Raw genomic sequence first — 27891 nt, 5'->3', positions numbered from 1 at the left:
CTTAGAAAATGACTGAAAACCCAAACCTATCGAAGAAGTCTCTGATTGATTCTTTTATATGCTGAATAAGATTTATTTTTCTCTAGCTGACAACAGCTGGGAACATAAGAAATGACACTAGAACGAATATCCGTAGAAGGGAATATGGCCATTACCTGTTGAGACTCAGTGTAGAGTGGAGACATATAATGTTGTTTGGCTGATGCTGTGATACAGCAAATGAAAGATGCTTACCGCCTAAATTCCATAATCTCCTCTCCTTTTGGTGATCTGTTCCTTTTACCTCCCTAGTAATATTTTCAAGGCCATTTGGTTTCTACTTAGATCAGGAGGATTGGAGATCGGAAAGGAAAGAGAGAGTTTGAGGTAGTAGAGCCTGACAGCTAGGATAAAAGTCGAGAGTAGGTTTTTTCTCTGACTGTAAAAGTTTTAATTGATTCATAGGACTGTAGGAGAAACCATAATAAGTAAAGGAACATACCTCTTCCTCATCCGGAAAGAATTATATTCTGGTGATTTTAATTGTTTATACCTATCATAATAAATTATCACAATAAACTGTTAATCTTTGTGGATTAAGACTTAATAACACCCTATTCTCTCTCAATACAAGATTCAAAGGGCAAGGGCGTAATCTGATCGTACTATTGAAAAATTGTCCATTGGATGTGCCAACTATATTATGTTAGGCTTGGGGTCCAAAATTCGGAAAAATCCTTCATCGAGAGGATGTCGATCAGCTTGGTCAAATGATTAAGGCTTAATAACCCTGTTTTTGTTCTCTACAACCTTCAAAGGGCAAGGGCATCATCGGATCGTACACTTGAGAAATCTTCCGTCAAATGTGTCATGTACATTATTTTAGGCTTCGGTTAAAAAGTTCGGATGAATCCGTCATTGTTAGGATGTCGATCGGCTTGGTCAAACGACTTAGTTTTAATAACTCTATTTTTTTCACTACACGCTTCAAAGAGCAAGGGTAAAGTTGGATCGTGAGATTAAGATACCATCTGTTAGATGTGCCAAGTACATCATTTTAGACTTTGGGTAAAAAATTCAGAAAATTCCGTAATAGTTATTATGTCTATCCGCACGGTCAACTGACCAATTTTTTTTTTTCTTATTTCTATTAACTCGCACTCGAATGGCTAGACTGTTAACGAGTAAAAATTTTGAGACACAATATTAAAGTACACGTCACATTGAGTTTCTGAGAATTTTTATGAATTTTTGCCGACCCCAGAGCTATTTATTACAATTTTTAGAAGTTTTAGAATTTAAAAAAATTATTTATGTAATATATTCTTAAAAACATATAAATTATTTATTAGAAAATAATTTTTTAGAGGTGCGATCTGGACCATGCGCTCTGCAGCTTTTGATTATTTGATATGCACCGTTAATAGAAATTTAATATATATATATATATATATATATATATATATATATATATCGACGTTGCCTCTATCGGCCCAGAACTTCGCCGTCTACAACAGCACCACCGCCAACGTCGACGTTGCATGCTAGGGTTTTGGGGTGGTGCTTGCGGATCCAGAGCGCCGCCGTCGCAGATGAGCTTGAGGGTGGTTAGCGCGTCGTGCGCCCAAGCTAGACGGAGCTACTGCTGGAGATAGGATGCCGGAATGTCCGGTACGACGTGGAAGAAGAGATCGAGGCAAGGGTTGCCGGAGGAGAGGAATGTGGCGGAGCTGTTCTCATTGAAGCCTATCGGGGGTTTCAGGGTTGGTTGTTGAGGTTGTTGAAATCGCCGACCATGGAATCGATGAAAGGGTCGCCGTAACGGTGCTCGGGTTGGGTGGTGGATCGTTTGTCTGGTTGAGCTGTGGATGTGATCTCCGGTGGTCTCTGTTGTGCAGGTGGTTTAACAGAGGACGGAAGGAACCTCAAGGAGGACGAAGTCGGCGAATAGTCAAGTAGAGTGTATAGTTGCAGTTCGGTGGGTCCCACCTCTTCAGATTCCTTCTTCACTCGCCGGATTTAACCGTGGTCTATATTAGAATTTTTGCTTTATATTAACTAAAGTTTTGATTTGGGACAGATGAGATAACTGCAATCAAAATATTATGAATTTATGACCGTTTATGGGGAGGGTCAGACTATAGTCACCATCAAGAAGCATTTGGATGTTTTGGCGAAAATTCTTCAATACACAGTAGTGAATGTGCACATACAAGTCTGACTGACACGTGGCAAAATATGAACAATCAAATTTGTGGGGCCAGAAATCAAGTCATCTGAGCCATCACTAAAGCTTACTATGTTTTGATAGTCAACGTCCACTGTCAAGGAAAATTTATAGTGGTATTTTTGTTGTTAGTCAACTATCAAATAGTAGTTCAAGAGATAAAAACTTTTAAATGGTAAATATCCCCTTGAAATTTAATCTAAGCCCTCCGCCTACTCTTCTGCCTCCTCCACCACCGATGAAGCCAGAGAAAAATGAAGCTCCATCTACTTCAGAGCAGCCGGAGCTCCAAGTCGCGCTGAGCTGACGATCACGGAGAACAAGCTCCTCGACGATCTGGAAGCTTAGTTAATTTTGGGATTGGATTTCGGTTACGACCGGCGACACGCAGTTCGCGTCGGCAAATACTTTTCCAGGATCTAAATCTATTGGCGGCGGTGCTTAATGCTTTGTATGTAGAGACGAGGTTAATAATGCTGGGTCGGCAAGAATTTTCGATGGAAGCATATGTTGGGTCGGTGCTCATTCATAATGATGTATATATCCCGTTTAGTACAGAAAGGAGGAAACAAATGAATGATAGCCGTTGTTGGCACAATGGCTAATTGACCAAGGAATCAAGGGTGGGCTATGTGATGCAGGAAGCGTGAACACGATAGTAAGAGGCTCCGTCAAGTGTCGAAAGTCATATGAGATGAGCTAGAATTTACTAGCAATTACGAGCACAGCCGTAAGAAACATAGAGAAACTTCTCTAATATTTGATTTTTTTATTGATAACTTGAATGAAAATTACAATCAAAGAGGTGTTTTATATAGGGCACATAGCATAAACCTAATACAACTAGAAAACATAAAGAACAATTTATTGTAGACTAAAACTAGGAAACCTAATTAAACCTAATTAAATAAAAATTGGAAATAGAATCCTAGATATTAAAGAATATTATGCTTGGAATCCCAATCAAGATTTTGCTCGAAAATCCCGATATATCCAAAAGAGTAATTTATGATTAATTTCATCATTAAGAAGCCTATTTGAATACCAATTTCCAATATTCAAATCATTCTTCTTAATGTAGAGATGTTTCTTTCTTTTCGAGATTCTTTGTTGAAATTGGCTAAAATCTCGTCCTACATCAGTCTCCTCCACTTGAAAAGAACCCGACCTCGAGTTCCTCTTGAATGCAGCTCGATCATTAGTAGGATTAATAAAACATGATAAACCATCAACTTCAATATTCTCGAAATTAAAAGGTATCACCATGAATCTAATACCGTAGACAAGTTTAGAATAAGCATCTTGAAACTTGAACTCCTCCACTTGAAAAGGAATGGGCAATGACTTCTCCTTGGGTTGATCTTGAACACAATTAGACATGCATGACATGGATATCGAAGTGATGAATGAATCAGCTTCCTTGTCCTTAATGAGTTTCTCTTCAATCTTCAAAGTGACTTCTTCATGTTCCTTTTCACACACCTCAGGATGGTCATTCTTGATGTTCTTCCTTCCACGCTTGATTTTAATTTTGCGCGACTCCCACCTAAATAAATATGTGTTGTCTTTGCAATAACCACCTTTTACGCTTTCATGCCATGGTCTTCCAAAAAGCACATCAGTGTCGTCCATGTCAATCACATGACAAGTAATCTCTTCTTTATAAAATTTTTCCATAGAGACAGGAACTTTACAAACCTCTGTTACTTGTGTATAATCATCCTCCCCAAATGGAATCCAGTATGAATCACTCAGCTTCACTGTCGGTAATTGAAAATAATCCACAACTTTGTTTGCTACAAAATTCTCTCGTAGAGCACTGTCAATTATTACAAAGCATACCTTGTCTTTGATGACTCATGTAGTTCGGAAGTCGTCGTAATCCGGCGTTGTGAATATCCAACGTTCCATGTTTTTTCTTCTTTTTTTTTCTATTTTTTTTTTTTTTGGATTGATGAGGTTGTCCTAGGGCGAATCCCATGGCATGTTCCTCTTCAATGAAACTTTCTTTGATAGATACTCTACGAACAGCGTCGTTGAGGTTGGTGGTAGTGAATTTCTCCCTTGGATCGTCGTCTGCTAAGAAGCAGGCGATACCCGCTTTGATACCAAATGATGCAGGAAGCGTGAACACGATAGTAAGAGGCTCCGTCAAGCGTCGAAAGCCATATGAGATGAGCTAGAATTCACTAGCAATTACGAGCACAGCAGTAAGAAACATAGAGAAACTTCTCTAATATTTGAATTTTTATTGATAACTTGAATGAAAATTACAATCAAAGAGGTGCTTTATATAGGGCACATAGCATAAACCTAATACAACTAGAAAACATAAAGAACAATTTATTGTAGACTAAAACTAGGAAACCTAATTAAATAAAAATTGGAAATAGAATCCTGGATACTAAAGAATATTGCGCTTGGAATCTCAATCAAGATTTTGCTCGAGAATCCCGATATATCCAAAAGAGTAATTTACGATTAATTCCATAATTAAGAAGCCTATTTGAATACCAATTTCCAATATTCAAAATATTCTTCTTAATGTGAAGACGCTTCTTTCTTTTCAAGATTTTTTGTTGAAATTGGCTAAAATCTCGTCCTACATCACTATGCGAGCTCGAAAGTTCGAGCCGTGTCAAGCTCATTTGTTTTTTTTAATTTCTTTTTATAGTTGTCTCTTTTGCTTTTTATTATTTTTTTGTTATTATTTCTTTTAATAGTTGTCTCTTTTACTGTTTATTATGATTTTTTTTTAATATTATTTCTTTCAAACTATAGTTACCCTTATAACCCTATATTTATGTTCTTCAAAGGACAACCCCATTAAATGATCAAGACATATGAAATTGGGAAAACCAATGGTTTGATAAGATTATTGGAATATTTTATGTATCTGTAAAAAATTCAACCAATCTCTTTCTCGTTTCGACTTTGATCCATTTTGTCAACCGAATTTACTTTTATAACCATATAATTATTAGTTAGATTTTTCAATGAGCAACTCCATCACAACATAAGCAATTGAGGAAACCGACCATTGGATAAGAGAATTGAAACGTATTTTATGCATGTTGTAAAAAATTTAGTCAATTTTGTCATAATTTTAATTTCGATCCACTTAGTCAACTGAAGTAATATATATAACATCTTGGTTGACCAATGACATAACGACCACGAATAGTGCCAAATTTTTCACATGACGTATATAATTACGTTCAGGATACATGTGAATGATTGACGGATCGAGAAAAGAAGTTATCAATGACTAGTTACGAGAATTTTAGTTTGATGGGTATTTAAGGTTTAGAGTTGACCGCATGGATCGAGGCCTAAACGATGATGAAAATAAGTAAATTTTTTACCATAACTCTTTCTTCTCATCATGAGAATATCCAATGGTGGATTTGGCAAAAATATGATTTCTCCATATTGTTGGTTTTATAATGTATACTTTTCGATATAACTAATAAGCAAGTTAAACAACATTAGTAAGCATATAAGGATTTTGTAGAATTCAGAAAATGAAATTGAAAATCAATAAATTTGACATTACCCATGTATCTATCGCTCATTAATAGATATTGTGTTAAAAGGTTGACCCGGTCCATCGTCATTTTGATATTGGTCAAAGCGTTTAACCTTATATACTCTTATACTTCTCTACGGGAAGCCGAACTATGTGAAGATAAATGTTTCATATTGTTTATATGGGTTGACAAAACGTTTCCCTGTGAGAGTGTGAGAATTGAAGGATCGAGAAATTTTTTTACTAATAAGTGGTTACGAGCATTTTAGTTTGATGGGTATGTAAGGTTTGCATTGACCGCGTGGATCGGACTCAAAAATGACGAAAATAGGTAAATTTGTTACCACAGCCTTTTCTTCTCGTCACAAGAATATCTAACGGTAGAATTGGCCAAATTGTATTTTCTCCACATTGTTGGTTTTAGAATGTAAACATTTTTATATAATCAATGAACAAGTTAAACCACATTAGTAGGCATATAAGGATTTTATGGATTCCAAAAAAGCGAAATTGAAAATCGATAAATTTGATATTATCCATGTATTTATTGCACAAGAATAGGTACTGTGTAAAAAAATTGATCAAGTCCATCGTCGTTTCGATATTGGTCAAAGCAGTCAATCTTGTATACGCTCATATTTGCCTAAGGGGAGCTGAAGTACGAGGAGATAAATGTCATGAATTGTTTACATGGGTTGACAGAGCTCGTCCCCTTAAGAGTGTGAGCGTTGATGGATCGAGAAAAGAAATTACGAATGAGTGGTTACGAGCATTTTAGTTTGATAGGTATTTAGAGTTTAGGGTTCACCACGTAGATCGAGGGCCAATCGATGACCAAAAAAAAAAAATTACCGTAGCCTTTTCTTCTCTTCATGAGAACATCCAATGGTCGAATTAGCCAATTGTATTTTCCCCACTTTATAGGTTTTGGAGGTATACTTTTCCTAACTAATAAACAAATTCAAACCAAATCAGTAGACATATAAGAAATTTGTGCAATAAAAAAAAATTGAAATTGGAAATTGATATATTTGATATTACCCATGTATTTATAACATATTAGTATGTACTATATAAAAAATTTAACTCTTTTCATTGTCATTTTGACATCGGTCAAAGCTGTCAACCCTATATACGTTTATATTTTCCTAAGAGGAGTCGAATCACGAGGATATAAATGTCCCAATTTTTTTACATGCATTGACATAGCTCATCCCCACGAGAGTGCGAGCGCTGACGGATTAAGAAAAGAAATTGTGAAGAAGTGCTTAAGAGCATTTTAATTTGATGGATATTTAGGGCTCGGGAAAAATTTAGGGTTTAGGATTTACCATGTCAATTTAGACCTGTATGATGATGAATATAGGTAAATTTTTTACCATACCTTATCTTCTTGTCATGAGAACATCTAACGGTCAAATTGGCCAAATTCTATTTCATCCACCTGATTGGCTTGATAATGTATATCTTTTCATATAACCAATAAACAAGTTAGACCACGTTAGCAAGCATATAAGGATTTTGTGTGATCCAAAAAATCAAAATTCAAAATTGATAAATTTGACATTACACATGTACTTACCACATATTAATAGGTACAATGTAAAAAGGTTAACTTGGTATGCTATCGCGTCGAATAGGTCAAAGCGGTCATATTTATTACCGGGTTTAGGGCTGATCTCGTGGATCGAGATTGACATGATGAGGAAAACAAGTAAATTATTTACCATAGCCATATTTCTCCGTCATGATCACATCCAAGTATCCAACGCTCGAATTGGCTAAATCATATTTCCTCCACCTTGTTGATTTTGAAAGGTATAATTTTTCCATATATTGAATAAACAAGTTAACCCACTTTAGTAAATATATAAAGATTCCGTGCGGTCCAAAAAATCAAAATTAAAAATTGATATATTTGACATTACCCATATATTTATTAAGTAGTAATGGGTAATGTGGAAAAAAGTTAGCCTAATCTATCGTCGTTTTCGATAGGAGTCAAAATTGTCAACCATATACACGCTTATACTTCCATAAGGGTAGCATAATCACGAGAAGATAAATCTCCTAAACCTTTCACATGGCTTGACATAGCTCATGCCCCTAAGAGTGTAAAGCGCTAACGGCTCAAACAAAAAGAAGTTGCAAATGAGTGGTTATGAGCGTCTTAGTTTGATGTGTATTTAAATTTTAGGTTAAACCGAATACGTAATGAAGAAGTTATAGACGTTTTAATTAAAAAAGGTATTTTCTTAAATGACCATTAAATGAGGCTGACTATATCCTGAAATCGGCTGATTTGTTCAAATATGGTCAGGGATGCTAACAACTGTTTGCTTCCATATTATTGTTTTGTAAAGGTATTTGAAGTTGTTACCAACAAATGAACATGTTAGATATTACTTGTAGGTGTATATGAGTAATGAGTTTTATATGATCCAAAAATGGTCAATTTAACAGCTTCGATCTATGTAGCTGTTATATAGAAAGAGGTCTATTTTTTACCATGTTTATACTAATTTTTGAAAATAGTATAGACATTATAAAATTAGAATCTTGTTTTAGGGAATCAGAAATTGAGAGAAATTCGCTGTGTCTTCTCATTGATAATAGGGGCCTCTTTATATAGAGGATTACAATGCATAGAATCTCAAACATACAAGAAAAGTAATCGTACATAGATTAGGAATCTAGATCCTTCTAATTGAACCCTATTACCACTAGGTTAAGTAACCTAGAGTTTGGGCTAAACACAAATTAGGTTTTCTTTGAACACTCCCCCTTGTGTTGCCCAAACGCGGTGCTTCTCCCGTTGCCTCATTAAAAACCTTGCCGAGTAACAAAAACCCAGTGGGACAAAAATAACCTCGGTCGAAGGGGAAAAAGAGCACAACACACCCTTCACGATTCGAGACGAACATGTAGATATCTCCCCCTGATGTCTGCGCCTCCCCCTGATGACTATGATCATGGGAGTTCAGATAATTTCCGCAAGTAAATTCTTGCCATATGTTTCTTGAATGTGGATTTGGGCAATGACTTAGTAAATAAATCTGCCACATTGTCTTCAGATCGAATTTGGTTCACTTTGATCTTGAGGAGCTTCTGTTGTTGCTGATTGTAGAAGAATTTGGGCGATATATGCTTGGTGTTGTCGCCTTTGATGTAGCCTTGCTTCATTTGTTCAATGCAAGCAGCATTATCCTCATAAATGCTCGTTGGCTCATCTGTGGTAGACTTCAGACCACAATTGCTTCGAACATGCGTAACTATGGATCGAAGCCATATACATTCACGAACTGCTTTGTGAAGAGCAATAATCTCTGCATGATTCGAAGAGGTAGCGACTAAGGTCTGCTTTGTAGACCTCCAAGATATCGCGGTCTTTCCCATGGTAAAAACATAGCTAGTTTGGAAGCGACCTTTGCGTGGGTCAGAGAGATACCCAGCATCAGCAAAACCTTCCAAAACACTTATATCGTTTTGGGATGGGAAGAGGGAACGCAGCCCACTATGTGTGGCATCCCTGGTACTTGATGGGTCCGAATTCATCTTTTCTCTATAGGGATAGAACAAGCCCATATCAATCGTACCACTTAGGTATCGAAAGATATCTTTAACACCAGTCCAATGACGTCGTGTTGGCGCAGAGCTATATCTAGCTAGCAAGTTCACAGCGAATGAGATATCCGGTCTTGTGCATTGTGCTAAGTACAATAATGCGCCTATTGCACTTAGGTAGGGAACTTCAGCCTCTAGCATTTCTTCATCGTCATCTTTTGGACAGAATGGATCCTCCTTTGGATCAAGACTACGGACGACCATTGGGGTGCTTGAAGGCTTAATCTTATCAGTGTTAAAAAGCCTAAGCATCTTTTGGGTATAAGCTGATTGATGAATCAGGATACCATCTCTACGGTGCTCAAGTTCCAAACCGAGGCAAAACTGTGTTTTCCCAATATCTTTCATCTCAAACTCGGATTTCAAGTGTTCAGCGGTTTCCCTTAACTCTTTAAGAGTGCCAATTATGTTCATGTCATTGACATAAACCGCTACCATTGCAAATCCGGAACTTGTCCTTTTTATGAACACACATGGGCATAGTTCGTCGTTGACATATCCCTTTCCAATCAAGTAGTCACTTAGATGGTTATACCACATCCGTCCGGATTGTTTCAATCCATATAGTGAGCGTTTCAATCTTATAGCAAACGCGCTCCATGGTTTAGAGCCACTTGACTTGGGTAACTGAAGTCCATCTGGAACCTTCATGTATATTTCTATATCTAGATCCCCATATAGATACGCAGTAACCACATCCATAAGCTGCATATTCAGTTTTTCGGAAACTACCAAACTGATAAGGTAGCGGAACGTTATGACGTCCATTACGGGAGAATATGTCTCCTCGTAGTCAATTCCAGGGCGTTGTGAGAAGCCTTGCGCCACAAGGTGAGCTTTGTATCTTACAATCTCGTTTTTCTCATTACGCTTTCTAACGAATACCCATTTGTGACCAACTGGTTTGGTGTTGGGAGGTATTGACACAACTGGTCCGAATACCTTTCTTTTCGTTAGAGAATCAAGTTCTGCCTGGATCACATCTTTCCATTTTGGCCAATCAGCTCTACGTTGGCAATCATCAACGGAGCGTGGTTCAATGTCATCGGTCTCAATAATCTCACGCGCCACTAAATACGCGAATACATCATCAATGATGATAGAACTTCTTGCCCACGTCCCATGTACACTAGTGTAATTTACAGAGATCTCTACGTTCTCAAGGATAGGTTCTGACATTGAGGCATCCCCCAATGATGTCTCTTGGACATAACTATAATCCGGAACATTCTCATGGGACGGATTTTGAGTATCGATGATCAAAGGATTTGTTTGTGCCTCATTCATTCTCTTTCTAGGGCGAGTATCCTTCGAACCAATTGGTCTACCGCGCTTCCTTGGGGGACCTGCGGCCATAGACGCCACATCATTGGGCAATGGCGCCATCTCCTGGTGTCACAGGAGTGGCGAGATGTCCAGTGTTTGGGACATCAATCCTTGCAGGCACGTTTGCAGCAGGTATGTGTGATCTCGTCACTTTAGCAATATCAGAAAACGCATCAGGCAGAGTATCTGCTATGTTCTGGAGCTCGATTATTCTTCGCACTTCAAGTTCAGACTGTGCGGTACGGGGATCGAGATGAGACATAGTGGGGACAGACCACTACAATTCCTGTCATTTATGTTGAACATCTGTGTTCTTATCTCCCCCTAACGACGGGAAGACTGTCTCATCAAAGTGACAATCCGCAAATCTAGCGGTAAAGAGATCACCTGTCAAGGGTTCAAGGTAGCGGACAATCGTTGGAGATTCATATCCAACATAAATGCCCATTCGTCGTTGTGGACCCATCTTAGTACACTGTGGCGGCGTAATAGGCACATAAATGGCACACCCAAAAATGCGTAAGTGCGAGATATCAGGCTTGTACCCAGTCACTAGCTGTAACGCAGAGTAAGATTAGGTTGCAGTAGGTCGTAGATGAATTAGCTTCGCTGCATGCAATATTGCATATCCCCAAGCAGAAACAGGGAGATTGGTGCGCATAACCAATGTCCGAGCTATCATTTGTAGTCATTTGATAGCGGCTTCCGCGAGACCATTTTGGGTATGAACATGGGGAACTGGATGCTCTACATCAATCCCCAGTGACATGCAATAGTCATCGAATGTTTTCGATGTAAACTCCCCAGCATTATCAAGTCGAATTGACTTAATAGGATGGTCAGGGTAGTGAGCCGTAGACGGATAATCTGGGCGAGGAGTTTAGCATATGCAGCATTTCGAGTGGACAACAGCGCGACATGTGACCAGCGTGTCGACGCATCAACCAATACCATAAAGTATTTAAAAGGTCCGCATGATGGTTGAATTGGTCCACAGATATCCCCTTGGATTCTCTGTAAGAACAGAATGACTATTTTAGGATCCTTTGCATAGGACGGTCTCGGTCCTAGTTTCCCGAAGGAACAGGCTTTGCAAAATGAGCGAGGGGCCTTAAAAGCAACCAATGAGGATTTTGGTTGGGCCTGAGCGTTTGCAACGCTATTAGAAGCAAAATGGGTGACTACATCTCCCATTATGGCGTTAGAGCCATGGAAATTGGTGTGTGTAGCGTCATGGCCACTAGGAGGTACAACCATGGCGTCATGCTCATGGTTGGAGTCAATGGTGGCGTCACCACATGGGACTTGGGCGGCACTATGGCGCCCCAAGACGGCTGCAGCGCCAGATGCTGCAATTGTTGCGGTCTTGCTAAGTCCAGGGATCAATTTTTGATCCTTGCTTCTTCTCACTCTGAAGAATGGATGTCCGTGTGAAGTCTTTAGTATACGGAGCATCATATCACGGCCAGGATGTCCTAGTCGATCATGCCAAAGCCAATATGTGTCAGAATCCAAGAGATCTTCTCTTATTATATTATTGGATTCAATAGGTCGAATTGTAGTGACATAGAGTCCACTAGATTGACACATAAGCTTCTCTAAGATGCGCTTTCTTCCGCAATCATTAGAGGTAATGCAAAGGAACTCTCTTCCGTTCTCATTATGCATTTCCGCATGGAATCCGTTGGCTCTTATATCTTTAAAACTCAATAAGCTTCGATTTTCCTTAGGAGCGTAGAGAGCTTCAGTAACTTTAATCAAGGTGCCATTAGGCAATAGGAATTGGGCCATTCCATGTCCTTGAACTAAACCTGATGGCCCAGCCATCGTAGTCACAGAGGAATACGTAGGCAACATCTTTAAGAATAATTGCCTATGTCGTAGAATGGTATGCGTAGTCGCACTATCCGCAAGACATTAAAGTTCATCCATTCCTAAAAGAAAAGCTCGTAATTAAAAAGGAGTCATAAAGAAAAGAACTCAACTTTTATTAATAAGCCAAACGGAATTACGTCATCGTTTCTTTAACCAAAGGAAACCTAATCCAATGAACTACCTAATGCAAAACAATGGTAGTCGTCTAACTCCTTTCGGTAATTCCAATGCAAATGTGACCAGGTGAGTAGAGAGATGTCGGTGGAGCAAAGCTCACTTAAGTACCACTTATCTCAAAACCTTCCTAGACATCACACTTACATTGAGTACGCCTACTTTGAAGAAAGACTAATATCATTGGCATCTACTATAAAAATAATATGGCAATTGCCTACATCTCTTGGAAAATAAAAAGACTTAATCAAAATCGCCAGTTTCTGGGTCTTGATTCTTGAAGTCTTCCACCTTTAGATCGAGATCTCCATCTTGATCTTCTTGTTCCATGTAATTTGCCTCCCTTGCTTCACGATACATCTTGTATGCGTTTGCAACATTCTGGGATGCTCTACATGCCTTTGCCCAATGTCCAATTGATCCACATCTGAGACAAGCATCATTATGGTCAGGTTCCCTTGATCGAGGCGCTTTAGAAGCGCGTTGAGGACGGTTGATACCCTTGGTGGCGTCACCACCATAACCGGAGGCTTGGCCTCTCTCTCTCTTCACACGTTTACCTCAACGGTTCCTTGCACGCCTATCTTGGCGATTTCCTTCCTCTTTAGGGCGAGAATATAGACCAGAACGTCCAGAATTATCCCTAATCTTAGGGTTTCGCTCCTTGCGTCCTCCCTTGGAGGCGTGACTATAATTAGACTCCGGATTTGATTTGGTTCCCACTGGTCTAGAGTTATAGTTCTTCACAAGTATGTTGTCGTGCTTTTCAGCTACGTTCATGGCTCCAATTAGCTCATGAAATCATGCGATGCGTCCAACATTAACATCAATCTGATAGTTTTTGGCTATCATTAATGCAAAGACTGGGAAGGTGGAGAGAGTCTTCTCGATCAACATCGTATCAGTGATTTTCTGTCTACAGAATTCCATCAAAGACTTGATACGAAGTGCTTCTGAATTGTAGTCAAGTACAGACTTGAAATCACAGAAGCGGAGGCTATGCCATCTCACTTCTAAGTCTGGAAGCAGGGAATCACGGATGTTGCCAAAACACTGCTCGAGTTCTACCCATAGTTTTCTTAGGTCTTCCTCATTGAGGTACTCATTCTGGAGCGCGTCATTCATGTGCCTTGTCATGATAATGATGGCTTTTGCTTCATTAGCCTCTCTCGTAGCTCTATTTGCTTCAAAAGCAGCAGCTTGTTGAGGAGTAAGTACGTCCTGACTTGGCTTGTGGATCGTACTCAGGATCCCATCAGCCTTAAGATGCTGGCGCATATCACGGACCCACTTGTGGTATCCTGCGCCTGTTGTCTCTAGTGGAGCGAAGCTCAACTTGTTCAGGTTACCCATCCTGAAAAACAACAAGTAAGGTTAGTTTCGGAGCGAAAAAGGCTACCATGAAAAACAAATAAATTTCTGAGCGTAGTCGCTTCCAAGGAAATCCGATTCCAAGAGGGGTTTTGGATTAGATCGAAACAATGATGTATGTGGTCGATCATTTTTCTTCTCAACAAACTCTAAGTTTGGAGGACTCTACAAGCTCCAAGCTTGGAGTGAGCAAGAACCCCCACAGTTCGGCTTTTGGTCTCCCCTATGAAGAAGAAAGGGGGGTAGAAGAAGGGATGTTGGAAGTCCCCGAGAAAAAGAAGAAGAAATTGAAAAACTTGAAAAACGGGAACTTTTAAAAAAGTTTACCTTGAAAATTGGCCGGAAAACTTGATCGGAAAAGTCACTGTAGATGGCCGGAAAAAGGGTCACCGGAGGTAGCTGAAAAAAGGCTGGAAACTGGTGGCCGGCGGTGGTGGCCGGAGTTATGCAGGGCTACTGCAGGGGTTGTGCGGAGCTGCTGCAGGGCTGTGAGGAGGCTGTGCAGGGCTGGCAGGCAGTTGCTCGGCAAGTGCTGCTCAGGAGCTAGGCAGCTGTCGGCAGATGCAGGCACAGGGGTGCGTAGGTCTCGGCAGGCGCTCGGCAGGTGTCGGCAGGGGTTATGCGGAGCTCTCGGCAGATGTCGACGGGGGTCGGCAGGGGCTATGCAGAGCTCTCGGCAGATGTCGGCAGCACTCGGCAGGAGGCTTGCAGGGGCTGTCGGCAGGTCTCGGCAGCTACTCGGCAGGGCTCGCAGGGGGCAGGCATAGGGCAGGGGCCAGTTCGGATTTTCCGACGGCCAGTTCAGGTCGATTCCAGCCGTTTCCGGTGGTTCCGCCGCCGGTTCTGGGCTCCTTAGGATCAGGGCTTCGATATGTGGGGTGGTAGTTGTGGGATTTTGAGGGCTACGAAACTAGGGTTTCAGGGTTAGAAGCTCGTGCTGATAACGTGTTTTAGGGAATAAGAAATTGAGAGAAATTCGCTGTCTTCTCATTGATAATAGGGGCCTCTTTATATAGAGGATTACAATGCATAGAATCTCAATCATACAAGAAAAGTAATCGTACATAGATTAGGAATCTAGATCCTTCTGATTGAACCCTATTACCACTAGGTTAAGTAACCTAGAGTTTGGGCTAAACACAAATTAGGTTTTCCTTGAACAAATCTTAATTTTTTGTTTGTTTGTTGCACACTATTAATTTTCAACCAGAGAGAAGCCCCGCCTTCATCAAAAGATAAAATGCCGCCAAAATTAGTGAATCCCGCCGAAACTTTCAACCAAACTTAAAATTTCCCACCAGTATATATTATTTCATTACTGAACTAATAAGAAAAAATCAAAAGTTCCCTCATCAGTCATAACCCAATCAGTTCCACTTCCTTTGTCCCTGTCATCACTTCGATTGCACAAAAAGCTCATACGTCATCGGTTTTGGAGGTATTTCTCATCCTCCCATTCATTTCTCTGTATGCTTATTCTATGTGTTTAAGGTTTGTGAGAAATCTGGATTTGGAAAACAGAGAGTAGTCGTACATTGGGGTTTTCTTTCTGTCAAATTTACAGTTACACACTTGGGGGTTTAATTTGGGAGATTTCATTCTATTGGGTTTGCTCAAATTTGGTTTTGATTTCAATTGCTCCAGCAAACCAAGGCGTCTCTGCCTTCCAAGTCTCTCTTCTTCCCCTAGCTGTGAAAATCTCTACAATCTGAAAATCCTTATTGGCTGTAATTGCAGGGATTTCAAATGTCATGGGATGTTGTCACGGTGCACTCAGTAAGTTTCAGAGAGAGAAGGCACTTCAAGTTTCGGTCACTGCGTGGAATAATGTCTCATATCTCTTGCCCCTCCTAGGTACATTCCCAATATGCTCTTTTAATATACAGTTGGACATGTTATGATTTGGTTGTCATTTCGAGTAATGCTCTGTTATGAATATGAACGATATCATGTTATCAGATTATTGATTTTGAAATTTGAACTATCGATCAAGTGGACAGCTATTTTTAAAATTCTAGGTGTGAGTAAAACAAATGATATCTTTCTTGCATGTTGTATCTTTGCTCTTCTAAAAGAAACTAGATTCCAGGTGCCTACTTGTGTGTACATACTTGCCAATCTATGAACTGACGGGTTCTTCAGCCTTTTTGTGTTCCTCTTGGTCCCCTGCAAGACTCAAGGATTCTCCGAGGCATACAAGAACCATTTTCATAAGATTCACTTGTGTAATAATTTATTATCTGTTTTAGAGAAACGGGAATTGAGAGAAATTCGTTGTGTATTCTCATTGATAATAGGGGTCTCTTTATATAGAGGATTACAATACATAGAATCCAAATCATACATTGAATAGGAATCTAGATCCTTCTAATGTAACCCTATTACCACTAGGTCAAGTAGCCTAGGGTTTGGGCCAGACACACAAACAAGGATTTACTTAAACACTCCTCCTTGTGTCTCCCAAACGTGGTGCTTCTCTCGTTACCTCATTAAAAATCTTGCCAAGTAACAAAAACCCAGTGGGACAAAAATAACCTCGGTCGAAGGGGAAAAAGAGCACAACACACCCTTCACATTTTGAGACCATACATGTAGACATCTCCCCCTGATGTCTGCATCTCCTCCTGATGACTACGGTCATAGGAGTTCGGATAACTTCCGCAAACAATGCTACCAACATGTTTCTCGAAAGTGGAATTCTGGCAATGACTTAGTGAGCAAGTCTGCTATACTGTCCTTTGATCGAACCTAGTTCACTTTGATCTTGAGGACAGTCTGTTGTTGCTGATTATCTTTGGTGTTGTCGCTTTTGATGTAGCCTTACTTCACATATTCAAAATAGGTAGCATTATCTAAAATGCTCGTAGGCTCATCTGTGGTAGACTTCAAATCACAATTGTTTGAACATGCGTAATTATGGATCCAATCTATATACATTCACGAACCACTTCGTGAAGAGCAATAATCTCTGCATTGTTCGAAGATATAGCGACTAGGGTCTATTCTATAGACCTCAAAGATATCACGGTCTTTACCCATGGCGAATACTTAACCAGTTTGGGAATGACCTTTTGTGTGGGTCAAAGAGATACCCAACATCAACAAGACCTTCCAAAACACAGGTCGTTTTGGGATGGGGTTAGAGGACGCAGGCCAGTGTTGGCGGCGTTCCTGGTATGTGACGGTTCTGAATTCATCATCTCTCTATAGGGATAGAACAAGCCCATATCAATCGTACATCTCTAGTATCGAAAGATAGCTTTTACACCAATCCAATGGCATCGCGTTGGCGCAGTGCTATATCTAACTAACAAGTTCATGGCAAATAAGATGTTCGGTCTTGTGCATTGAGCTAAACACAATAATGCGCTTATTATACTTAAGTAAGGCACTTCTGCCTCTAGCACATCTTCGTCATCATCCTTCCGACGAAGAGGATCATTTTCAGGATCAAGACTACGGACGATTATGGGGGTGCTTGAAGGTTTGACCTTGTCAAAATGCCTAAGCATCTATCAACACGATACTCAAGTTCCAAACTGAGACATAATCGTGTTCTCCCAAAATCCTTCATCTCAAAATCGGATTTCAAGTGTTCAGCGGTTTCCCTTAACTCTTTAAGGGCTTCTAATGAAGATCATGTCCAACATGAACCGAGATAGGATCCGAAACTTGTTATGGAAACGCATGGGCATATCCCTTCCCAATCAAGTAGTCACTTTAGTGAGCGTTTCAACCTCTTTGTAAACGCGCTCCTTGGTCTAGAGCCACCTGACTTGGGTAAATGAAGTTCACCATGAACCTTCATGTATATTCCGTATCTAGATCCCCATAGAGATACGTAGCGACCACATTTGTAAGCTGCATGTTCAGTTATTCGGAAACTACCAAACTGACAGGGTAGTGGAGTGCAATGACATCCATTACGAGAGAATATGACTCATCGTAGTCTATTTCAGGGCGTTTTGTGAGAAGCCTTGCGCCATAAGGTGAGATTGCCATCTCTTTTTCTCATCACGCATTCTAACGAAGACCCATTAGTCAATAGGTTTTAGGTTAGGAGGTGTTGGCATCACTTAGGGGTGGGTTCGGTTCACTTCGGTTCGGTTTTGCAATTTTCAGAGTTTTAAACTGAAAACCAAACCGACCGGTCCGGTTCGGTTCAAGTTCCGTTTTTTTTTCATTTTTTACCTTTTTTTTTAAAAAAAATAACAATCATTTAATATTTACAACACAGCTTGTTTATTGGGCTACGAATCAAGTCCATTCTTTTTACTTGCAGAAATTATTCTGGAAAACTACTTGCACAAATTATTCTGAAAAACTAGAAATGAAGGCCATTGGAGCCCAAAATAAAACTAGCAAATATCGATGGTTAAGGCCTAGAATGAGGTTAAGAAAATATCATAGTTCACAAGCTCAGCACCGAAGTGTGCTAAAAACAAAAATATTATGCCCAGGGATATGTTATTGATCAAGGCTCAATTGTTGAAGCCCTGCCTTGATTGACTCCATCAACCTAAATCAAAACATCCAATCAAATCATAACAGTTCATGAAATTTGTTTAACTGCAGAATCAAAGAAAATAAAATTAGATAATGAAACAAGTACGAACAACATAGTTGCATATATTGATTCTAATCTTTAGAAACTTTGATGAATGCAACTTTGTACAGATAAAGATAAATTCACCTTTGTAATAACAATTGTTCACATCTCCGCAGACAACACTTTGAACAACATCAACAGATTCATTAGAAATTGGACCAGTCCAGAGATGGTGCAACATATCTCCATTTGAGGTCTTCCAAAATTAGCATATGCAGTTACATTACAGGCATAAGAAACAGAAAGAGTAGACAAAAGTGCCATTTTAAAAAAGATAACTTTACTTGACAATCCACCATGCCCAGGGATGCTGTCACCAAAATCCTATGGCAAATGGAAAAAATTGTTAACATAATGATGGCAACTAACTTAGTTTTTAGCATTTAGAACAGCATCACCAAAAATTGCATCAGGAGCTTACCTTGACTTTGAAAGCTTTTTTAAAACCACTTGCAAAGAAGCTTCCAAAAGGTGTCATAATTGATGAGAACAAACCAAGACACAGAGCAAGCCTTTCAACTGGCAAAATTGAGATCCCTTTCCAAGGAAACTGCAATACAACAATCATGAAGGAATATAGGAATCAACACTGAGATCAACTAACTTAACTGCAAGAATAGGTTTTATTTAATTGAAGCCGTGCATTAAGTGCCAATCATCCTTGATATTTAAAGAAAGCATGCTGATTCAACGTTTGATTTCCAGCACAGAGGATTTGGTTTTTGTAATTACATAACCAATAAACATTCATTGACAGACTCATATCTCATCAGAATTGTTACCTTTCTTGGACATGTTAGCCATTGAAATAAGCTACGTAAATGTACAGACAATGTTAGTGGAACTCCAATCACAGATTTAAAAAAAGCATTACAGATACATTTTATAGAACTGGCTCAAAAACCTTCATCTTCGTTAGAGAATCCAACTTAACCTGGATCGCATCTTTCCATTTATGCCAGATTTCTCTACGTTTGCATTCATTCATCAACAGAGCGTGGTTCGATATCATCGGACTCAACAAACTCATGCGCAATGAAAGGCGCGTCTACATCATCAATTATGATGGAGTTTCTATCCCACGTCTCATGTACACTAGTGTAATTTTCATAGAGCTCTATATTTTCAGGAATAGGTTCTGACGTTGAGGCATCCCCCAACGATAACCATAACCCGGAAGATTCTCATGAGACGGATATTGAGTCTTGATGATCAAATAATTGGAATGTGCCAAAGTATCCTTCGAACCCACGGGCCTCCCACGCATCCTAGCTGGGGCCATGGCCTATAACGCCAGAGTGCCACTCTCTTTGGCGTTGGTGCCATGCCTACCTCCGTGTAGGATGGCGCTATGTCCTCTCGTAGGGAAGTCATTCCTTGCAGGCATATTTGCAGCAGATGTGTGTGATCTCGTCACTTTAATAGGGATCGAGATGAGACATAGTGGGGACAAGCCATGACAATTCCTGTCATTCCTGCTGAACATCCGTGTTCTTATCTCCCCCTAAAGACAGGAAGACTGTCTCATCAAAGTGACATCCGCTAATTTAGCGGTAAGGAGATCGCCTAGCAAGGGCATTAAGTGGTGGACGATTGTTGGAATCTCAAATCCAACGTAGTTGCCCATTCGTCTGTGAGGACCCATCATAGGGCACTGTGGCGGAGCAATTGGCACACTCAAAGATGCGAAAGTACGATACTTGTACTCAGTCACTAGCTGTAACGCAGAGGTAGATTGAGTGGCAGTGGGTCATAGACGAATTAGCATAGCTGTATGCGATATTGCATCACCCCAAGCGAGTATATGGAGATTGGTGCGCATTACCAATGTCCTGACTACCATTGTAGTCATTTTCGTGAGACCATTTGGGTGTGTACATGGGAATATGATGTCCAACATCAATCCCAATGCAATAACGTCATCAAAAGTCTTCGATGTAAACTCTCTAGCATAGTCAAATCCAATTGACTGAATAGGATGATTCGGGGAGTGAGCCTGTTGTATATGATATGTGCTAGGAGTGTAGTATAAGCAGCATTTACAGATGGACAATGGAACAACACGTGACCAGCGTGTTTGCATGTCAACCAACATCATGAGATATCTAAAAGTCCGCAAGTTGGTTGAATCAGTCCAGAGAATCCCCACAGATTCTTTGTGTAAGAACAGAATGAGTATTTTCATATCCTTTGCATAGGACGGTGTGGCGACCCGAATGGGTATACCACAGCGCCGTAATATTAAGCCAATAGGAGCTCGATACATCGTAGACATACTGTAGACCTACCAACTTAATACTACAAGGCTTTTTGAAAAAATGTAAATTTTAGAAACTAGGAGACCTAGAAAGCTTTTAAGAAAGGACTTTAAATCAACAACCCAACATTCAAATTAACAAGTCTGGAAATGCTTAAAAATAAAGTGGGCAAGTGCACTGTGACGCCTTAGGGCTTACATCATAACCAAAATGAAAGGAGTTCAACAACAATAACGATAAAACAAAGGGGTGAGGCGCGCTCCCAGGTAGGCGGACCTCACAAAGTACAACATTGAAAGAAAAACGAGTAAATCGATAGAGTACCAACAAGGAAGAACTTCAAGCAACAGGAACAGCAACACACGGACTCGGCCAACGACCCACTTCTAATCCAAATAGTCCGGAATGACCTCGTTGTAACCTGAAATGTAGGGGTGAGCATTTCGTCCTCACTAGCCCAATAGGGGCCGACCCAACCTTAGTTAGGTTTGAAAACTAATAGGTAAAACATAGATACTATGATATAGGTTGCGCGCATTTGTAAAATCGAGTAAAACAAATGCAAACAAAAACAATCATTGTTGTCTCATTTCAAGAAATCATATGCAGCATGCTTCACACAACTTGGAGCTCCGACCTACTTACCTGCAGGCTAAACTAAAATAAATCGGTGACCGACCTGGTTCATCATCCTTCGAGAACCGGCCAACTACTCTATAGTCCCTGTGACCATAAGTAGCGAAAGTGTCAATTTCCCGGCTCTGAGTCTCCTATGACTGGTTCACTGTCTGTACTCACCTTTCCACGACAAACATAGGAGCACAGCCCCCTCCGGAGGTTCACTGTTATCGACACCGTGGGATTCCTAGGAATCTACGTGTCTAGGTCCCATTCACTTTCAAGTCACAAGTATAAACATACAAAGGGTACAGTATCTCAACATGCAAGTCTAGCCTCGGTTTTCGCAATCAACAATGATCAGCAGTGAAAACACAGGTGTCACGAGGCATCGACTAATGAACAACCAAAACCATACTTGCAGGCAACATAATATCATATTAGAGCATTCCACATATATCGCAAAGTTTCTAACAAGGAATGGACAGCTCACCCTACTTGGAAAATGCAGGCATATTCCACACTCTAATACTTTCCGCTTAAGCTTCCTTAACGACCGTATTTCCTGAACCATTACTTAATTCGTAAGTAATTATCCAGGTAAACATCATGATCCACTTTAAGTAATCGTACACACTAAATCCTTTTTATTTTAATGAGGCCATTAACTACTTATTTTTAACCTTTTACCAATTTGGGAAACTAACTTCTTTCTTAAAAAGGAAAACGTCTTTATCGCTCCGCTAAACTTTCACCAACCCGAACGACCAAAGTCAAGTCGATCCCCATGTTTTTCGAGGTCAGTCAACCCTGGTCAACTCTCGAGTTGACTTTTGACTTTTGACCAAGTATTCCTTTATTTACCATTATTTATTAAAAATAAATAAGTAAATAATTATAAATAAAGTTTTACTTTTACTTTTACCCATTTACTTCTCATTTTTCACCTTTTCAATTTTACCATGACTTTTACCTCCACACTTTCACTTTTACTTTTTACCGAAATTACCTTTACTTTCACCTTCTTCACTTTTTACCACTTTACCACAGTAAAACTCATTTAATCCAACTTTTACCATTTTCTTTATTTTCCTTTTCTTCCAAAAACAAATCCATTTCTTTTCTTCTTCCTTTTCTTTTTCTTTTGGCCAAAACTACACAACAACAATCACCAAATCTTCAACAACAAAATTCCAACACTAAGAAAATTAGGGAAATAAAATCCTACTAATTAAATCATCCTCAAATCCCTATTTTTCACAATTTTTCCAACAACAACAATAGCTCAACATAATCAAAATCAACCAAATAAATTCCAAAAATTCTAGGGTTTGTCCAAAACCCATTCCTTACCCATTCTTCTTCAAAAATCATGGCCTATTCCTTCTCCTTGGCCTTCTTCACCTACAAATCCATCCAACAACATCATCTCAACCAAAAAACTCGAAAACAAGGTTGCATGGATAGATCCTTACCACAGATCCTTACCACAAATCCTTGCCAAACCCATAGACTAGCTTCATGGTTTAAGAGAAATCGGATTCATGCACCAAAAATCAAAATGGAAATCAAAAACTCGAATTTGATAAGAAAGATGTATAGATCGAAGGAATAGAGGCTAGATTAGGATGGATATTACCTTGATTTAAGCTTGGAAAGAAGAAATCACAAAAACCCCCAAATTAGCTTCGGGTTCTAGGGTTTTTGGAGGATTGAATGGCCAACTTTCTTGATTTTGGTTGGAGAAATGGAAAGAGGGGTGGAAGAGGAGAAAATCTGGAAATTTTGGTTGAAATCCGGGTTTCGGCGGCCGGCGGCGGTGCGGCGGCGTCCGATGATGGGGCGATTTCCGGCAAGAGGTAGAGAGAGAAGCACTCAGCTAGAGAGAGAAAGCTGAAATGAAAAAAATGAGGAAGAGGCTAGGGTTTGGAGAGAGTGTTTTGCTTAAATACCTCTCCCAAATTTAATTGTGAAAAGTCGAATCTGCCCCTCCTTTTGGGCCAATGGGCTTGGGCTGCTCCTATTTCATTTTCCTTTTAATTTTCCTTAAGCCCACTCCGAAGATTACCTCTTCAAACACCATTATTTCTCCGACACTTCACCGAATCCTTTCGGGAAAATTTTCCCGGCTTGTCCTAAGCCTCGATACTTTAAAAATAGTTTTCTAGTCCCAAATTGGATTTTCTCTAAATTCTTAATCCTTTAAAATAGCCTCAAAGTCTTAACCTAAGCGCGAATACTTTTGTACCTTACGAATACGTAGTTTCATACGTCATGCTACAAAATAAAATAAACATTAAAATGTACGGGGGTCTACAGACGGTCTCAGTCCTAATTTCCCTAAGGAACAGGCTTTGTAAAATAAGCGATTGGCCTTAGAAACAACCAATGAGGATTTTGGTTTGGCCTAAGCATCTGTAGCGCTATTAGAAGCAAAATGTGTGACTACATCACCCATTATGGCGTTGGAACCATGGAAAGTGGCATCCATGGCGTCTTGGCTATGGGGAGAATCATCCATAGCGTCATGGCCATGGGTAGCGCCATTTATGGCGTTGTCACATGGGACTTGGGCGACCCTTTGGCGCCCCAAGACGGCTGCAGCGCCAGATGCTACAATTGTTGCGATCTTGCTAAGTCCAGGAATCAATTTGCGATTCTTGCTTCTTCTCACTCTGAAGAATAGATGTCCGTGTGAAGTCTTTAGTACAGGGAGCATCATATCACGACCAGGATGACCTATCCTATCGTGACAAAGCCAATATGTGTCTAAATCAAAGAGATCTTCTCTCATAACTTTATTGGATTTAATGGCTTAAATAGTGACATAGAGTCCACTAGAGAGACACATAAACTTCTCTAAGATGCGCCTTTGTTCACAATCATTAGAGACATTGCAAAGGAACTCATCTCCGTTCTCTACATGCATTTCTGCATGTAATTCGTTGGCTATTCATAGGTGCAATTTGCCCTAGGAGCGTAGAGAGTTTCTGTAACAGTAATCAAGGTGCCATTTGGCAAAGGGGAACTTGGGATATTCTATGTCCTTGAATTAATACTGATGGCCCAGCCATCGTAGTCACAAAGTCATATGCTCAGAATCAAAATGGAGTCATAAAGAAAAGTACTCGAAATTTTAATCATAAGCCAACAGAGTTACATCATTGTCTCTTAACCATTAGGAGAATCTAATCCAAATGCTAGTTAATGCAAAACAATGGCAGTCGTCTAACTTTTTTCGGTAATTCCAACGCAAATGTGACCAGGTGAGTAGAGAGATGTCGGTGGAACAAGGCTCACTTAAGTACCACTAACCTCAAAACCTTTCTAGACATCACATTCACGTTGAGTATGCCTACTTTTGAAGAAAGACTAAGCCAATGGCATCTACTATAAAGTATATGGCAATTGCCTATTACATCCCTTGGAAAAATAAAGACTTAAACAGAATTGGTGATCTATCGATCTCAGCCAGATTTGTAGTCTTCAACACTTCACTTTAGATCATCTTGATCTTCTTGTTCCACATAGTGAGCTTCTCTTGCTTCACAATATGCTTTGTAGGCGGTGACAATTTCTTCACGAGCTCTACAAATATGTGCCCAATGATCGGATACTCCACATCGAGAACATACATCTCTTTGCTCAGACTCCATTGATTGAGGCACTTTGAAAGCATCATTTAGATGGCTCTTAGTGTTGGTGGCGCCACCAACATGGCCAGAGGCATTGCCTCCCTCACTCTTTCCACATTGACCTTTTCGGTTCTGTGTTCGCCTATTTTAGCGGTTACCTTCCCAAGTAGAGCGATTATATGGACCAGAACGTCCATAAGTATCCCTAGGATTAGGGTTACGCTCTTGGTGCCCTCTCTTAGGGGCGCGACTATAATTGGATTTCAGAACACGCTCTGTTTCCACAGATCTCGAATTATAGTTCTTCACAAGGATGTTGTCATGCTTTTCAGCGACATTCATAGCTCCAATAAGCTCATGAAATCTTATGATCCGTCCTTCAGTAACATCGATTTGATGGTTCTTAGAAACTATCAATGCAGAGACGGGGGAGGTAGAGAGAGTCTTCTCAATCAACATCACATCTGTGATCTCTTTACCACAGAATTCCATTAAGGATTTAATGCAAAGTGCTTCCGAGTTGTAGTCAAGAACTAACTTGAAATCACAAAAGCAGAGGCTATGCCATCTCACTTCTAGGTCAGGAAGCAGGGAGTCACGGACGTTGCCAAATCTTTCTTCGAGTGAGACCCACAGCCTTTTGGGGTCTTCTTCATTCATACACTCAAACTGGAGCGAATCATCCATATGACGAGTCATTAGGATGATGGATTTCCCGTTATTTGCCTGTAAGGCTGCTCTATTTGCTTCCAAAGCTTGAGCTTACTCAACAGTTAGCACGTCCTGGCTGGGCTCGAGAATCATATCCAAGATTCCATCAGCCTTGAGATGGTGGCGGACATCACGAACCCACCTGTGATATCCAGAGCCAGTTGTTCCCAATGGAGCAAAGTTCAATTTGTTCAGGTTACTCATCCTGAAGGAGAACAAGAAATTAGGGTTAGTTTCGGAGCGAAAAAGGCTACCACGAAAACAATATAATTTCTGAGCGTAGTCGCTTCCAAGAAATTAGGAATTTCCGAGTGTAGTCGCTTCCAAGAAATTCGATTCCAAGAGGGGTTGGATTAGATGGAAATAATGATGTTTGCGGTCAATCGTTTTATCTCAAAAAACTCTAAGTTTGGAGGACTCCACAAGCTCCAAGCTTGGAGTGAGCACGAACCCCCATAGTTCGGCTTTTTGGTCTCCCTTATGATGAAGAAAGGGGGGTAGAAGAAGGGAGGTTGCAAGTCCCCGGGAAAAAGAAGTGAAAAAGAATAAAAAAACCTTCAAAAACGGGAACTTTTAGTAAACCATACCTCTTAGGATTGCAGAGCGTATTCGATCCTCGTTGTAGGATTGCAAACGAGCTTCAGTCCTAGGCGAATCAAACTTGTTGAAATTCGGAGCAGATTTGCTTCTGAATAGCTCCCACTCCGATTAGTGTATAGGTCTCAAAACGACTCTAATAGGGATGAAATTTGAAGGTCAGATAAAAGAGACAGAGATGAACAACTTTCATGAAGGAAGAATTTTGATCTGAAGTTCCGAACTAGACATTTCGGGGCTTGCAAGCAGGCTGATCTGCACAGGAACGAGCATGATGAACAGCTCCCACCTCAAATGGTGTACAGATCTCAAAACGAATCCAATAGGTCTGAAATTTAGAGGTCAGGTAGAAGAGACAGATATGAACAACTTCGATGAAGAAAGTATTTTGATCAGAGGTCCCGAACAAGACGTTTCTGGGAGTGCTGATCTGCACAGGAACGAGCGTGCTGCTGTACTTGCTGAAGGGGCAGCAGGCATGCTACAATGCTACAGGGGCAGTAGGCGGCACACGGGTGCTCAAGGGCTGCAGGGACGGCGGACGGGATGGCTAGCAAGGGCTAGGAGCTTGCGGCAGTTTTGGTTTATAGGGCTAGGGTTAGGGCTCGTGCTGATAACGTGTTTTAGAGAAATGGGAATTGAGAGAAATTCGCTGTGTATTCTCATTGATAATAGGGGTCTCTTTATATAGGGGATTACGATACATAGAATCCAAATCATACAAGGAAAGTAATCGTACATTGAATATATAGGAATCTAGATCCTTCTAATGTAACCCTATTACCATTAGGTCAAGTAACCTAGAGTTTGGGTCAAACACACAAACAAGGATTTACTTAAACATTATCATCTCCAAACTGGAACCACTAGCTTCCCTTGTTCATTAGTTCTGCTTTTCACTTGGACTAACACGCTTGTCCTCGCTGAAGTTTTCTTTTGTCTCTTGACCTCTTATGAGGCATTTCAAAGCTTTCTTGTACGTTGGTTTTTTCTCCTCTTAGTGAAAGTTTACTTGCCAAAATAAAAAGGAGGTGGTTGTTTAAGAGGTTTCCTTTCCACGTTGTACATTTTGCGCCATGCAAATTTCTATTTTTCAAGGTTGAAAACCAACCTCATAGATACTGGGGCTGAATCAAGTAACTCTAATTACAGTAATCAAACACAAGCTAACTAGTGCAAATGTACTTGGGAAGGCAATCTTGGTTCCAATTGCACAAAGCTCAATCTTCAAGCTTGGATAATACTGAGATCATATAGAGATACTTCAGTGAGAACTCTTGCTCATTGGTAACATTATAATGCACTGATAAACAAAAGCAATGAACCAAGCTGCTGCTACAATTCAAAGAGGGAAAACG

The 27891-nt window shown here is 40.1% G+C and overlaps 1 protein-coding gene across 1 annotated transcript; it reads right to left on the bottom strand.

Annotated features, from left to right (window-relative positions):
• Positions 1-18487: 18487 nt before the first annotated feature.
• Positions 18488-22995, bottom strand: LOC121049601 (phosphatidate cytidylyltransferase-like). Its single transcript, XM_040507395.1, has 4 exons — positions 22944-22995; positions 19136-19264; positions 18799-19038; positions 18488-18624 (listed from the first exon to the last, which is right to left on the bottom strand). Exons 1-3 carry the CDS (start codon positions 22962-22964, stop codon positions 18817-18819), a joined length of 372 nt encoding a protein of 123 aa, XP_040363329.1. The 5' UTR covers positions 22965-22995; the 3' UTR covers positions 18488-18624; positions 18799-18816.
• Positions 22996-27891: the final 4896 nt, after the last annotated feature.

The sequence above is a fragment of the Rosa chinensis genome, chromosome 5, assembly GCF_002994745.2.
Source record: "Rosa chinensis cultivar Old Blush chromosome 5, RchiOBHm-V2, whole genome shotgun sequence".
In the NCBI taxonomy this organism is placed as follows: Eukaryota; Viridiplantae; Streptophyta; class Magnoliopsida; order Rosales; family Rosaceae; genus Rosa; species Rosa chinensis.
Note: the sequence above shows the minus strand (reverse complement) of the source record. Positions and strands in the feature narration are given on the sequence as shown.

Coding starts and splice junctions, on each gene's coding strand:
- LOC121049601 (XM_040507395.1), bottom strand. CDS start 22,964: ATGATTTTTGAAGAAGAATGG. Junction 19,265..22,943: donor TGATTTTTGAAGAAGAATGG/GTAAGGAATGGG, acceptor GTTGTATTGCAG/TTTCCTTGGAAAGGGATCTC. Junction 19,039..19,135: donor AAAAAGCTTTCAAAGTCAAG/GTAAGCTCCTGA, acceptor CATTTGCCATAG/GATTTTGGTGACAGCATCCC.